Source organism: Ambystoma mexicanum, chromosome 3q, assembly GCF_040938575.1.
Source record: "Ambystoma mexicanum isolate Mex_15411 chromosome 3q, UKY_AmexF1_1, whole genome shotgun sequence".
NCBI classification, from domain to species: Eukaryota; Metazoa; Chordata; class Amphibia; order Caudata; family Ambystomatidae; genus Ambystoma; species Ambystoma mexicanum.
The window spans coordinates 579258943-579275283 of NC_090926.1; the positions used below are offsets into that span (position 1 = coordinate 579258943).

Here is a 16341-nt window from a genome sequence, read left to right on the forward strand (position 1 = left end):
CCCTTACTTCCTGCCCTTGCCAGACATACTGGAGCCAGAGGCAGGCTTCACTCGTGAATCCCGCCAAAGACAACGAACAAAGGGACCAAAGCTTTGCAGCACGCTGTGAGGGCCTTTAAGTGAATCGATTGAAAGGAGCCGCAATCCATGGTTGTGGCACTCCCCAAGGCAGTAGGGTTACACCCGGAACTAGCCTCCGGCAGTTGGAGCAGTGATTGACACTCAAGGCCTTCAGGGGATTTTTCATGATGTAGCGGAAATCATCAAAAGCAAGGTGGAGTTCCAGAAAGTTAATGAGTGCGGAAATAAAGAACAAGGATCTTAGACACTGGCTCCATGTAACACTAGCCCCGGATGTCACACCCAGTGCCCGCAATGGGCAAATCAGACAGACAATGCTCCCCCTGGTGGCCAAAACGGTTCCAAAGTAAGCTGGTGCTGGATAGAACAGATGAAGAGGAATCTGGTGCAGGAAGGAATACATTAGAAAGTCATTGTTTTGGGGCTGCACTGCCCTTCACGGGAGCTGTGCCCTCTTCTTTGTTGGTCTAAAATGACAACACATTTCTCGCAAGGACCCCAGTAGGGCCAGTCATACAACAGACGTTCAGTGGATCCAACACCCATCTTAAATGGGCAGAACAACCTGCTAGTGTTGGAAAACCCTGATCATAGTTGTGCACAGGATCTGTCATAGGGTTCCTGTGCCTCTGTGCCAGAATATTTGTCCAGGCGGGCGTTATCGTGCAGCGACCATTGCATGCAAAATGCCCAGCCGTCCAGCTTCAACAGCTGAAAGCCCATTATATGTCACCCTCCGTTGCTCATCCTCAAATGCCAAACAATCTGACCGTGCCACCAGACAACACATCTTCAGTCCCAATTTAAACCAGATCCTTCATAGAAATTGCACACAGAAAAGAAATGCTCTCAATTTTACATTTTTTTGCAGCATAGAAAAACTTTTATTTGCAAAGTTACATACAACATTCCTGTAGTGGTGACAGTGCTGCAAATTAAGGCACTTTATAACAGTGGGAAATAGGGAGAAAAAAAGCATGAGGCCGCCAGGCGGCGCTTTGCAAATGGCTTTTTCACTTGTGTGCTTAGTCCATGTACGGCATACACAAAACTATACATTTCCAGCGTACAAACAGATCAAGTAGCCAGGGTTCAATGCGAAGAGACTCCACTCCAGCAGTTGTCCCAAAGAGAAAGGCAGCGTGCTGGACTAAAAAGGTACTGTACGTTTTGTTTGTGGTTTTCTTTATATGTAGAGTAAGATACAAGACCTTTCATCTGTGAACTATGGCTAGGCGTATAAAAAGGTGCAGTAAGGTTACACGCGCTTCATATATAATTAATCTCAGTTTTAGATATTCCTACGACAGAATACATGAGAAACTGTTGAAATAAATGACATTCATAATATAAAAAAAACACAAGTTATCTGGCTAAATTCCACGTGATATATATATATATTTATAATTTTATTAAATAGATTTTGGTCCTGACAAATCTGGGGGTCATTCGATCTGCATGGTATCAAAACGTGGCAATGCCCCATTTTTAACTACATTACCAGATCCCACAGAAAATCTGGAACATTACAGCTTGGGCAACCCAATTCGAAAATCGGAACTACAATACAGCTGGAGAGTGAAAATTGGCAGGCAGACTGTCCATCATCCCCTGAGCAAAGCTGTAAAAACATGAACAGGTCTTCAAGTTACCAATGCAATCTTCAGGATGCAAGTTCACAGATTACCATCTTTAAAAAGTGACCCCATTTTAAGGCGACAAGCACAACACAATCATGATTGCCAAAAGCAGATTCAGAGGTATAAACATTTCAAACCAGATATTTCACCAGGATAACTTTCTACCCACAAAAGAATACTTTTAAAAAGTGGCAGTACCAGGAAAGTGCACGCGCATGAGGACAGATGGACGGGTACAGGGGCTATCGTGCTCCAAGGGAAGGGAAAGAAAATGGCGCCTTGGCATTTAATATGTGTTCTTTTGAATCCAAAGGAATAAAAAGCACAAGAAGCAAAGGCAGAAGTAGACAACAGACATTTCACTAAATGGAGGAGAGGAAAGCCCCCTCCCCCATTTGTTATGTTGGTCACATTGGGACAAGGGTGACAGTAGGCATTTCAGCGTTCAAAGTCTAGTTGCCTGCGGACTCCACTATTTGGCATTTCTGGCAGATGTGGGTAATTCGAACAGTGGGTCCTAGAGAGTGAAACGTTTTTCAATCTGCTTTGGCATCTCCAGCATCAGCTCTATCCAAGTCATCATCTGAGCCTTCCTCCACACCTTTCCGGCCACCAACACGACGAGGTATGAAGGGCAAGTCTCCGCGTCTACAGTAGTAGAGAGAGAAAAAGGTAGTTAATTTACAGCACAAGCCAAGACTAAACCAAGGGATAGACACAGTAAAGAAAATACCTTATTCATTTCAGTTCCTTCAAGAAAAGAGGGAAAAGATTGGTTCAGAGGAATGGTTGTGATCCCGGGTATTGCTGCATGTTTATCACATAGTACATGTGTTGTCTTCACACACATGAAGAACTCTGGTATCGAGTACAAACAGTCCTCTAAATAAGATTTTTTAAGTGTATTTTAGCCCCCATTTATAATGTGGTAGTAGAATGATTTTTCAGGCAGTAAAAAAGTTACAATCCTAATTGAACTTGCCCTTTATGCACTGGTTGTCTATTGTTTGTTGGGAGTATTTGCACTGCCCATTTTTTGTAAGTGGCTGATACACTCTTATCTGTAGGGCAGAGTACAAATATTGAATTGCAACAGGAGAGCACATTAATGATTCTGCACTAAGAAGCAAACCGCAACGTTTCAAGTTAGAAGCTATCGGAAATGAGATGTGAAAGCAAGACAAACCACAAATCAGAAACGTCAGACTGCTAGACAGTAAGGCATGATTTGAAAGCATGTACACCAACCAGAGGATTCTGTAATGTAAAAAACAGGTCTACATGGTTTTTACTAAATTGTATATCTGGACATCAATATCTTAGTGCAGTGTTTGCTCTTTTTGAAGAAGTAATTCCGACGCTCAAGCAAAGTTCACTTTTTCAGCCAATAAGGTTTGACATCGACTTAATCAGTCCGAATTGGATAGACCATACATCACGAGCCAATGGACAAAGTCCAGCATTGGAAAGATTGACAGTGTTTCTAATAAGCATGTGTTGGAGAGATTGTTCTTATTTATGCCAAATCCCCTGTACCTGAGACCCCCCACCAATAGAGTTTCACTTTATATGGAGCCCTGCTTTCCTCCATATTTTCTAAGGCATACAATTTATTTTTGCAGCACACAGCATCTTTTGTGCAATGTTTTTGGGAGCCCTTCGGGCTTTCCTTTTTATATTCTTTTATTTTCCTTGTGAGAACTACTGATCCCAACTACTACTGATCCCAAGTATAGGGAGTTTTTTTTTTAACATCGTTTTTACCTTTCCTTTTGTTAGATCAGCACACCACCTTATGTGGGGTTACATAGTATCCCTTTCTCACTGCTCCTGTAACATTTTTGTTACAGTGACGAGCATAACTGAATGGCTGGTGACAAACCCAAGTTCTTTGGTCAAACATTTCCTCGAGAAAGGATATTCAGCCAATGACCTTCGCTGGTTCATAATGGAGGCCATTCGCCCCAACCTGAACGATTATCAGTGATTCACAGGTTAAGCAAACTGGAACAATATTGGATCCACAGATTAGACAGGCACAACTCTGGTCTCAATGAGATCATAAATTGGTACATCCTCCTCAAGTTGATTTTTACACATGGGCACGTTATGGTACCATGTGATATGAATACTGACTTGTCTACCCATTTGACAAAGTCACATATTTTATAGTCCATGTGGCACTCTAATCTACTGACCACACAGGGTTGACATTCTCCCCCCCCTCCACCCTCCACATGTACCGACCCTTCCTGGCTTAGTGCAGGCCTGAGCGACACCCTTCAATATTTCTTGCCTAGTTCCAATCTTATTTATACAGTTCCAAAATGGCAGCCAGCTTTACATTTGAACACCACAATCCGGTGCACCCATCTACCAGCATGGATTTCATTACGTTGTGTGTTGCGTGTTACACCAGCTGGCAGAGCCCTGCTGGGCTGTTTCAAATCATCCACACGGTGTACCATCAGGTGATTGCTTACACTGGTACTACCAGGGCATCTGTATTTAGCTTGTGGACCTTTTCCCCTGCACTCTCTGGCATGTGTCCACCTGGCCTCCCCTTAGCACTCCCCTAACCCATGGGCCCTTTCCCACACCACAAGCCCCCCCTGCTACTGCACGCTTGCCACTCCAACATGCACTTCCTTTCCCTTCATAACTTAGCGCATTGCCCCTTACCGGCACCCCCATACTTGTCACTGCACTTGTATGATCCCAATGACGAGGCCTAGTAGGACCGTTTGTTTTCTTCATTCCCATTTACCCCCTTGTTAGGGAGAAATATAATTTCTGTGCTAATTCCCTTCAACCTTCGAGACCCCCAGCTCTTTTGCTGGACTTTTTAATTTGAACCCTGGAGTTGGATTGTGTTTCCTTTGTTTTTTTAAGTTTGAAACTCCATAGGGATCTGGTTTTTGTATGGTGACATGCAGCACCTTCAGTGCAGTGTCACAGAAATCCTTTACATTTCTCATAAGGTTTAAATACATTTTCTTGTGTGATGATCTGTTCACAAGACTAGTAAAGGGACTTTACGTACCTTTTCTCTTTGTAGGTCCAGCACACACCATTTTATGTGTAGTGCTGCAGGGTTACCTAGTAGCCCTTTTTCCTACATACTCATGTAGCATTTTTTACCCTCACTACTTTAAATGGCTGGTGGCAGTGGTTTAATTTTCCTACCATAGTGCTTTTCTACCGCAGGCTGAATCCTCAGCTGCAGTATAGCACCCATGGGTAACTGTCAAAATGGCCCCAGTCGCCATTTTCTGTTTGTGAGGTCTGTGTGTTTTCCTCTGCGCACCAAGATAGATCTGAGCCCTTTGTATGTTTTGCCTTTGGTGGTCTTCAGTACTGAAATCTCTGTCTGGAAGGGCAGGAAGCGAGGGAGGTTCCAGAAACTCTTGTCTTTTGTCTTTAGGAATGCCTGAATGCACCAAGTCTTGATTGGCTTGCTTGCCGTCCTTTTTAGGGCAGCCATCCTGCTGTTTTGAGTGACAGCTGGGCTGTGCATGAATGGCAGAAACCTGCTTAAAAAGGCGAGGGTTTTGGGACTGAAGACAGTCAACCACTGGGAAGAACAACCCGAAGAACCATGAACCAAGCTTGCTGCATCCTCCTGGACCTTTGAATTGCCTGGTGAACCTCTAGTGCTCATTTATTTATACCATACAATAGACCACAGGCATCAGGGCGCAAACCGCCCTGCTGCTGTGCTGAAACGTCTTTTTCTAATCGACAAGAGAAGCTCTGGAAGGGACGACTTCTTCCCTTGGTTAGTGGGACCAACTTAACCCCAAGACGAACTCCACTGGACCATCTTCCGCGACTATTATTGCTGGGAAAGGTTTTTATCTAGACTTAATTGGAAGATTTAAGTGCTCACATGCTCCGAGAACCTGTTTAACCCTTTTCCTTCCTTTAACCTTTACTTTCTACAAATCTCAGAATCTACAAAGTGTAGTAGTGATATATAAATGCCATTACTGTCCTAGTTAGTAAATACATTTATAACAAAAACCTTGAGTATAAGTGTTACTTGGCTACTTGTATTTGTGGATTTCATTGCTACAGCTCACATTTACCCCTCTTGAGATAAGCCTGGGTAGTCACACTACCAACTTGTGTAGTACAGGCCTATACCAAAAGGTGGGTTACCCAATACCAAGAGGGCAAGGATTGTGTAGTCTCCCACAGGGTTACTACATAAATTCTTGCCCAACACCCCTACCTCTGTCTTTTGCGCCTTGAAACATCATTTGCTATATAGGCACATTATAATTACACAATAGATAAAATGTGTTTGACCTGTGAGCCTGTATTCCTATGCCTACGAGGCAAGGATCCTTTCCAACAATCTTCATGTCACATCACATGGGTTTGACCATGCACGCAGTTCAGGAAGACTCGGACGCATTTACCGATTCATTCGTCACCACTCTGCCCTGCCACTCGTGCCCCATCTCTGTTCACACCCGTCTACACCACAGTTGAAGGGACCCTCTTCCCCCATCTTTCATTTACCGTTACATGAACTGATTCGACCAACTCCCCTTTTGGTCTGTCGATTTCACGTGTGTACTGGTGCCATAATACAACTTTGGCTACAACTTATCACTCACTACATACAGTCTATATTTTGCCCTTCTTACAGGGTCTTCCCACAGCGTATATTCAGGTGCAAGTCTTCTTATCGGCATCGACTACTTCATGGTGGGATACAACAAATATTCAAGGCTGAAACCACCACACTTCTTAAATTACAAGAAAACGAGACCTCGCTCACAGGTCTGTGTTCTTTTAAACAAACTATTGTTCATGTTTAAACATTGACAGATTGGGTGTGTAAGGAGGGATGTGAACTCACCCAGACAAATGACAAGTATGTCTTTTTCAGAACTACATTTTTGCTGGGAACTACAGATATATGCTATTGTCCACCCACCCCCGTTTGCTGCCCACATCTAACTTTACGTCCTGGGGAGCGCTGGGCTCATTTCTGCTGAAATGTGGAGCACTACACCAGCCCAAAACTCAAGTGCGAGTCGACAACCCCAAAGGTTATTAGCACAGTTTCGCCAAGACAGACAGTATAGACTTTAGTGGTCAAATTTCACCATTTGATTTAACTACACTCTTCAACATAGTGCAAGTGCATTCTCTGAATTTTGTATTGTATGTTCATGTTAATTTGTTGTACACATTGCTCTGATTATTTTCTGCCTTGAGTCACGGTTTTTTGCTTTCTTTAAATCTTGTTTTATGTAAATATATGCACTCATGGTATGGTAGCAACAGTATGTGAAAGTGTTGGGTAAGATTTTCATAGAAATGGTAAATCTTCCTGACCTGTGTCAACCCCAGAACTCTCGCTTTACTGGTGGATTATTTTTCCTTAATACCTTTGTGAGTGGGAACCTTTTACCACACCCACAGAATCATATACTCTTTATGGGTGTCATTTATAAGACGCTCCATAGTGTATTTTTAAAGTTATCCTCTTGAACATCTTTTTGGCAATAAGTGCCTGTTGCTGGGTTCGCCTAGGGCTGGCCTTTTAAACTTTCTCTGGCTAACCTTGAGAGAACTACAGTTCCCAAGGGTAGAACGGATCTTTGGATCCCCTTCACATAAGGTGGTGGGGTGTGCTGGTTTCACCAAATAAAATGTAGAGTGCTGAGGAGATACAATGGAACTGTTTTTCTTCTAACCAAAAAGGTACTGTTACATCTCTTGTTGTGTAACCTCACTTGTTCTCAGTTGAGACTTGTCCGTTATCAGCTTCTTTACCTCGGCTTGTGGCCCTGCTTTCATTTCTTCTTTTCTACAAAGACTTCTTGCAGGTAGGTAAAAGTCTTGCACAATGTTTAAGAATTGCTTCAGCTGAATTGCTTCAGTTCACCTAGACTTTTACCCAATTGACTTTGGCCTGGCTCCCTGAATGACTTCTTCCATCTGACCGTTTTGTCTTCCTTCCAGGAAGGGGATAACTTACTTTGCATTGGGGATTACCAAAAGTATTTACCGGCTTCACAATATTTGTGAGATCTCTTGTTTTGTTCCAATCATTTTCTTTGACCTAGTCCCAAGTATTGCTCTAAATGCCACAGTAGTATATTAATGTCCAGTGTCCTAGCTATTTAAGTCTCATGAGGGTGTAGGAAGTGTGTGTCCCATTCCAAATGGTTACTTGCTGATTTAGAGAAACCAAGTATTTTGGAGTGTGTGTTACTATTATATTGCCCCTTCCATCTTGTAAGGATAAAACATTTAATCTGGTAGAACATGAGGATGGTAGCAAAGAATTCTGTTCCCTGAACGGTCTTCTGTCCCTCTTCTGTTCCTTTTTCCTGTCACAGTGATGCCAAGCAGGGGTTTATATACTCCTTGCTTGCTGCAGTTGGGTCACTGGATGTGGGCATGGCTCCATCAGAAACTGTCCTGCTCGCATACAAGTGATACTCCAATGACTTCCTTTCTTCATTGTCAGCGGTTTCTGTCAGGACATGCTACTCAACATTTTGCTACCTTACATAGAAACACTGCAGCCCTGCAGATTTTTGCAAACCTTGAGGCCTAGCCCCAGGAAAACCTAAATATTTCTACAACAAAAATGTCATTCATTTTATCCATACTCCACTCATTCTACTCATGTTTTTATTTGGTCCTGTAACCTCCTTTAAACCTTATTTTCATAATACTGCATTGTGTGCATCGAGCATGTAAAATCCCATTTTAGCATGCATGGGCTCTTGACAGATGGTCACTTTGTGTGCTCTGCCAGACCTAGCCTTAGTGACGCAACACCGCATGAGCCCTGCAATCAATTTTTAGCGCAGGCCACTTTCCTTGTGAGACGGAGCTTACATCTACCGTGTTAAGATTTTAGAAATGCATAGGATTTTACATTTACAAATGTATTCAGCTAATAGTCGTGCATGACAGTTTTGAGCCGGGATCCCAGGAACAGCGCGCCCTGCGATGGAGTCAAGCAGGAATTTGCATTATTCACAGAGAACCCTAGATCCGCCAGTCGACGGACGGTCCTTGCCGTGTGGTCGACTGCGATGCTCTGTGAGGTGGCCCGGATGAGCCAGTCCAAGTTAGGGTAGATGTGGATCCCTTGAAGTCACAAGTGTGCCGCCATCGGCGCCAGGCACTTGTTGAAGACCCTTGGCGCTGACTTGAATCCGAAGGAAAGGGCCCTGAATTGGTAATGCTTCCCCTGAACGACAAAGTGCAGAAACATGCAGTGTGAATTGGGATGTGGAAGTATGCACACTCCAGGTCCAACGACAACAAAGTCTCCCCTCTTCTAGCTGTCAGAGCAAGTGTTGAAGAGTGACCATTCCGAACTTCTGGGACTTGATGTATTTGTTTAGTCGTCCGAGGTTGAGAATGGGCTTCCAGCTCCCGGTCTTTTCTCATTACCCGAACCTCCAGCAGCAGCTGAGGGACATGCTTTTCCTGACGGGCCACCAGTGGTATTTGGGGACACTTCCGTTGAAACTCCAGGGTGTGTCCTTGGGCGAGAGCGTCCAGCACCCAACGGTCGGTGGAAATGGTCTTCCACAAGCTGACTAAGTTCGCCAGCCGATGTCACGGCCGGTTCATTCTTGCTTGGACGTCGGAGGGCCGCATTGGGGAACCTGGCGACGTCCTCCTCTGAAAGCCTTGGAATGGCCCCTGTTGGTCTCCTCGGCCGAGGAGCTGGATGGCTGGTGGTACGAAGAGGAACTCCGGCCGTAACACTTGGAAGAACGTGGAGACTTGCCTCCTGGGGAGCAAAAGGACGACCGTCGCTGCTCTAGCGTGCCGAGGGCACGTGCCGAGGGCACGTGCCGCGTCCTCCTAGATGGCCTGTAGAAACTCATCTACAGCTTTCCCGAAGAGATTGTCTCCGTCTAAGGGCATGTCCAAAACCCTCGCCTGGACATCCTGCGAATGTTGGTGGCTTTGAGCCAGCCATGACGAAAGCAAATGCTGTTGCCCATCTAGCGGAACCCCGCGTCGGGGATATGACGTGGCCACCGTGACCGCGTGGTCCGGCGCCACCTCGCCTTCTTGCAGAATCTCCAATGCCTCCGACCTCTTGTCATCAGGGAGGAAGTACAGAAGGAGAGCGAGCTTGAACCACAGCTCCAGGTCGTAGCGCACAACGATAGTGAGGGCGTTGGCGGCCTTGATGGTCATCCCATTGCATCCAACTTCTTCCTCTCGCTGTCCGGAGGGGTGGACGCTGCAGAGGAAGAAGCGCCCGACGACTTCTTGGCCGCTGCAGAGACCACCGATTTAGGGTGACTGTTGGGCCTGCAAGCACTTGGGTGCAGAGTCCGTTACCCTGTATTTCTTCTCTAGACGGTCCCTCTTCGCTGGGGCCTTAGAAGGGTTCCTGAAAGACAGGCCTTTGTCTCAAATGTCATCCAGGAGTGGGACTGAAAGGATGGTCTCTCTGCCTCGCAGCACTGGTACAAGAATCCCTCTTCCGGCACAAGCTGGTAAAGCCTTAAAGCTCTGGAGATCGCCGCATGAAACAAGCCTACCTCGTCCGGCGGGGAGGATCTGGGCGGCGGCAACGGGAGGTCCCCCATTCCATCGTCGTCCGTGCCCTGTCAATCGTGTCATGATCAGCCTTATCCCTCGGGGTATGAGAGGGCAGCGGAGGGTGGCAAGGAGGCAGTGGGTGCCTCTTCCTCTTCTTGGCCGACAGTTTCCCCGTTGCCAGAGTCGGCCATCGCCAGGGCATCCTCCTCTGTATCTCGGATACCAGAGTATCTAGAGTAGAGAGAATGTCCACAGAGGTCTCTAGGGGGCTGCTGAGGCAGAGGTGGAATAGGAAGCTGGGGCACAGGATGAGAGCCAAGGCCCTAGTCATCCTGAGGCCCTCTGTCGCCTTCCTCGCTGTTATCTTTGTCATAGTCTTCATAGTCGCCCTAGTCGTAGGGTGGGACCCCGCCATTTCCCTCGTCACCTTCGTTTTCCTGGATGGTCTGAAGGTAGACAAGCTCCTCCTCTGAGGAGCTATCCGTGCCCTGGAGAACTTCCACACCCCCGACCCCCTCTTTGCATCCAGAGGGGACAGTCTCAGGGAAATGACCGGCATCTTCTTCTCCGGGGTCCTCTCAATGGGCTCGAACAGTCTTCCTCCTGGGCAGGCTGGCTTTGGACTTCTCCTTGGTTGTCTCTGGGGTCACCTTGAGTTTGTCCGGATGGTCCGACTTCCTCTAGGACGAAGATCCTGAGCGTTGACTGAAGTCGCTGGAGACAGACGCACCCTGGCCGCCGAGGAACCCGCTGCAACGGCACTCGCGGTGGCAATGGACTCCCTGTGCTTAACCTTTTGTTGGACCCCCCACAGGAGGGGCGCCCTCAAAGGACTTAGAAGCCCACTCAGCATTCCCGGATCCAGGAGAGGCATGCTCCTGGGACCCACACAGTTCAGAAGCCTTGCCCTGTAGCCACTGCTTCAGCAGTCTATGCCGATTCTTCATCGTGCGAGTCGAGAGTTGACGGCAAATTGCACAATCTTGCTCCTTGTGCGTCGGGTATAGGCAGTAAAGGTACTTGGAATGTTTATAGTCCATATAAACATTCCACAGTCGGTACAAAGCTTGAAGAGGGGGTAATCATCCTCCTCTGCCATGATCCAAGAGGTGTAAGCCTTTAAGAATCTTCTGGAATCCTCCATGAAGAAACTCGCCGAAATTCACACTGGAGGGGCGTAGAAGAATCAGAAAAACGGTTCTCAGTCGGAAGGTTGATCGATGGAGCACAGGTTCTCGATTGAACCAAAAAGAGTAAAACATCCAAAAAGCAAGAAAAGTAAAAGCTCGAGAGCTAAGCACAAGGACTCCCAACACTTGAACGTGCGGTGGTAGAGGGCAGTCATTGGCTAGGGGCAGTATGACCCAGAGCTCAGTGATTGGTTGTTAGGAGAAAGAGTTCAAAAATGAAACGGATTCTTTTACCGTAGTTTCCCAGCCCGACGACAGGGAATATTCATGAGCGTGTGAATCCATGCCAGACCCCATGCTGGAGAAGTACCCCTTCAGTCAAGGCAGTACCTTAGGTTGGAAGAAGAGGATCCAGCTGGCTTCTGTTCTGGTTGCAATCCTGCAGTTCCTGGGGTCCTCAGTCGTGGGGACAAGAGGGAGGATGTCTGGAGGATTCCTGCACTGCAGCTCGAAGGTCGTTGGCGGCTATGGACTCTCTCCAAATCAGCGGCACTTCGTGGTTTCAGCTACCGGCAAATATCACCACTGCAGTTCTTTGACACCTTATGGGCTCCCCTTGCTTCCGGGGTCCAGCACTCTGCTGAGGTGGCTCAGGCTTGGGTCATCCTGCTTCGGGATGGTCCTCAGGATCTTCCTGGAGCTCAGGTCCGGCTGTTTCCTGACCCCTGCCACTTAGTTCCAGCAGCAGCAAGGAAGTACAGCCAGCACAGAGAGGGGTTCCAGCAAAGGTAGTCTTGGGGTCAGTTGGTCCCGCCAACCCAAGGGAAGAAGTTGTCAGTTCCGGGCTTCTCTAGTCTATACAATGTTGGAGCTTCAGCACTGCAGCTGGGCTTTACCAGGCAGTTGAATGGTCCAGGAGGGTACAGCAAGCTTCTCTTCCAAGTTCTTTAGTCAGATATTTCTTCCAGTGGTCGACTACCTTCTGTTCAAGAGACCTCGCCTTTTATGCATGTTTCACCCCTTCATTTGCAGCCTGTCACTCACACAGCAGGGAGGCTGTGCTCCATGACTGGGTGCATTCAGGCAACCAAGGAGACTAAGGCCAGGGAGTTTCAGGCACCTCCCTCACTTCCTGCCCTGCCAGACACACTGGAGGTGGAGGCGGATTTCAGCACTGAAGCCCGCCAAAGGCAAAACAAACAAAAGGGTTAAACATGGTTTGGTACGCAGGGTAAAACCCCCAAAAGGACTTCACAAGCAGGAAATGGAGAAGAAAAAGGAAACTGGGGCCATTTTGACATAATGGGCCCCCATGGGTGCAATACTGCAGCTGAGGATTCAGCCTGCGGTAAAAACGCACAATGGTAGGAAAATTAAGCCACTGCCACCAGCCATTAATTGTAGTGAGGGTAACATTTATTTTACATGAGTAAGTAGGAGAAGGGGCTACTAAGTAAATCCCTAGTACTTCCACAGCCACATAAGATGGGCTGTACGGCACCTACCTAGAAGAAAAAAAAATAGGTGAGTAAAGTCAATTTCACTTGACTACTTTTGGGAACAGTGGTTCACCCAAGAGAAAGTATTTAAACCTTGAGAGAAATCCAAAGGGCTTCTCCTTGACACTGCACTGAAGTTGCTGTGTGTCACAATACAAAAGGTGATGCCTATGGAGTTTGTCAGACTCCAAAACCAAAAGAAAGTCCAAATCAAAAACACAAGTGAGATAAAGGTCACTCACTCCAGGATAAAAATTAAAAGTATTAAAAGTCCAGCAAAAGAGCTGGAGATTTCTAAGGTTGAAGGAAATTAGCACATAAATGAATATTCTCCCTAACGCAGCAGAGGTTTTTTTTCCAGGAGAGTCCATTCAGTAATCCTTCAATAGGCTCACCTTCATCCTTCAAGTCAATCTTTCTTCTGCGCCTACCCTTAGTGACAAACAGATCACAGAAAAAAAAGTACACTAGAACAAGCAACATGTGCATGGATCAGACTCTTGGAATGTCACGTTTAGTAAGTCATTTGTAATACTATGGGCCAACCCCTAGATTGAGTACTATACAAAGCACAGAAGTCTTGCACTAGTTTCTTGAACCCGGTTTAAAACAGCTTTCAGGAGTGGATGCACCTAGCAATGGTGCTGTTAAGAGGAATCTCCTCACCTTAGCTTGCTCTTGAGAGTGCTGACTTCCCGATTCATGGCATCAGCGGTTTCAGTAGCATCCTCCAACTCTCGCTGTAGTTTCCGGCGCAGCGCGTTGGCCCGTTGAGCTTCCTCCTCTGCTTCCTCCACTTGGCGCTTCAGCTGCTTCATTCGAGTATTACTCTTTTCAGCCTGTAACGGTACAACAAGACATTCAAAGATATACATTGCAACTTGTGCTAGGAGCTGCATTGAATATCTACAGAGCACATCAAGCGGTGGCATGGCAGATGTATTCTGGTCTTGCCAACATCTGCACCAGTAACTGCAGTTCCGCCGGCTTGATATCTTACAGAGCCACATGAGATTCCACAGTTGAGTTGGGAATTCATGATCCAATAAACACCTAGCAACATTTTGAAGCATTTAGCCCATCAACAAACAGTTCACTTTGCCTCCACCAGTGAGAGGGGAAGGTCTACGGGCATAGACCTGAGGGCCCAAAGATTTTACAGCAATGTACTCAATATATTTTCCCTCAGCAGGGGAGAGTAAGTCCAATGTAAATCAATCAAGGACACTCAAGTCCACTACTGGTGCAGGGCTCTGGGAAGACAAGGTTAGTGGATCTGCAAAGGTATAAACACAAGTCCTAACTCGTTCTTGGTAACTTAAGATAAGGAACAAGTAACTTACCTGTAACTGTACTCCAGAATGGGCCCGGCATGGATTCACATGCTCATAAATATTCCCGGTCAAGCCAGGAATCCTCAGTAAATGGAAAACAGTTTCACTTTGTCTTCTCCTATAAGGCAATCACTTTGGCTGGGGGCAGTATGACCCAGAGCTAATGACTACCCTCTCCCTAAGTCCCTCCCATGGCAGCCATCTTCAGATTTGGTAGCATGTAAAGTGGCAGTATGACCAAGAAGAGCCGCAGAGGGGCAGTAGGGAGGGTGTGTATGTGAATCCATGCTAGACCCATGCTGGAGAACAACAGTTACAGGTAAGTAACTTGTTCCTGCTCCAGCATGTGGTCTGGCATGGATTCACATGCTCATGAATAAATACATAGCAGTACAACATTACACAACCACGGAAGGTGGCAAGGCTCAACAGAATCAATAACTCTCACCTCCGGAACAGGCTCACCTTCAAGCGAACCAAGGGCTCGACTTGGGTTGGAGTCACAGAAGAGAACACAAACACCATTTTACAATCGAGTCCTGGCAAAAAATACCAACCGGCGAATCAATATTAAATAAATAAATAAACCGGCGGTATGTTCGAGGCTATGAGAAATAATTAAAAAGTTGGTAGCCTCGAACAATGGGAAAATCCCATAGGGAAATATTTGCGGTCGAATATAAAAAGTAGTTTCCACTGCCACCAGCCAAAACTCGATCAGGGGGGACGGAGACGTGCCCCCTCGACTAACAGACCCTGTACTCCTCTCTGGAATCCCCATTGACGCAGTAGAATCTTGTGAAGGTGTGCGTGGACCTCCACGTAGCAGCCCTGTAGATGTCCAGCAGGGGCACACCAGACAGGAACGCAGTCGTCGCAGCGATCGCTCTGATGGAATGGGCTCTCGGACAGCCGCACAGCAGTCGGTTTGCCAACCAGTGAGTGATACAGACGTAGTCTCACCGGGAGATGGAAGCCTTGGACAAGCCCTTCCCATGGTTCACAGGACAAAAGTTCACAAACAGTTGAGACGTCTTCTGGAAACTGTGCGTGCCACATAGAACTTCAGAGCACATGTGTTGGGCAGAAACCTGTGCAGTTCCCTCTGGGACCACTGCAAAAGATTTAGGACTACAGGTGTTTGGCAGTAAACCCACTTGGTAGCAGTCTGTACCACACAGATTCACTTGGTAGCTGTGGCTGAGCAGTCAGAGTATTCACAATAGGTCAAGAGAACACAGTAGAACAAGTAAACACTGACCAGGGCTTGGTGTAAAAGAGATAATATTTATTTAAAACCACATCTAGAAAAACACACAGGCACTAATAGTAAGCAATTCCAAAACACGGTCACTAAAAGATATACACTCCCTTAAAAGAATATTAGACAAGTCTTAAGTAAAGCCCCACTTATTTTCAGACAGCGGTGAGCGCTTAACGTAGATGGCACTCTAATAATTTGTTTTAAAAAAGGGAGAGAAAAGAAGAGAATAAATTGAAACAGATCCCAACACTTTTTCACGAACACAACAAGAGAGGAAGGCAAAGTAACACCGTGAATTCAGAGTCAGTAGGCCAGATCCACTTTAAGAGGATCAAAACGAAATGTGTCCAAGGTCACACGGTTGCAGTGCACGAAAGTCTTGAAAAGGTTCAAAAAAAGTTGGACCAAAGAAAGGGACCAGTTAGAAGGTCAAGGCGGCCAGCCCAGTCCAGAAGGTTAAGGGGTTATTATTACCTTGTAGCAATCTTTAGAAAGGGAGGCCTGGCGGACACGGTACCTTAAAGTGGTGAGAATACTCCAGCGGGGGGAGTTGTTCCTGGCAGCGGATGCAAGTCGGTGCTGCGTCCGGGGGAAGAGAGGATCTCGTCGGGGAGGAAGACAGGAGTCCGTTGCACTGCCAGGGAAGAAACCAGCCGCGGAGTTGCTCAGGTACAAGGAGCGGTCCGTTGATTTGCGGTTCAGTGGTAAGTGGCTATTCGGCCGCCGGGGTGCTTGGCACGGGTAGTTCGACCACAAACCGATCTGGGGTGCGAAGAAAGAAGGTAAACTGGTTGTGCCCACCAGTCAGGGGAAGAAACCTCTCCAGCCGGGAGATCTTCTGTCGTC

The 16341-nt window shown here is 46.6% G+C and overlaps 1 protein-coding gene across 2 annotated transcripts in view; it reads right to left on the reverse strand.

The window, feature by feature from the left end:
* Positions 1-934: 934 nt before the first annotated feature.
* The window catches only part of MYH9 (myosin heavy chain 9), a 500061-nt gene continuing 484654 nt past the window's right edge, over positions 935-16341 (reverse strand). For both annotated transcript variants that reach the window (XM_069654373.1, XM_069654374.1), the window contains exons 40-41: positions 13564-13736; positions 935-2369 (exon numbers count right to left, since the gene is read on the reverse strand). In XM_069654373.1, coding sequence (XP_069510474.1) covers positions 2258-2369; positions 13564-13736 — 285 coding nt within the window. In that variant the 3' untranslated portion in view covers positions 935-2257. The remainder of the gene's footprint in view (positions 2370-13563; positions 13737-16341) is intronic.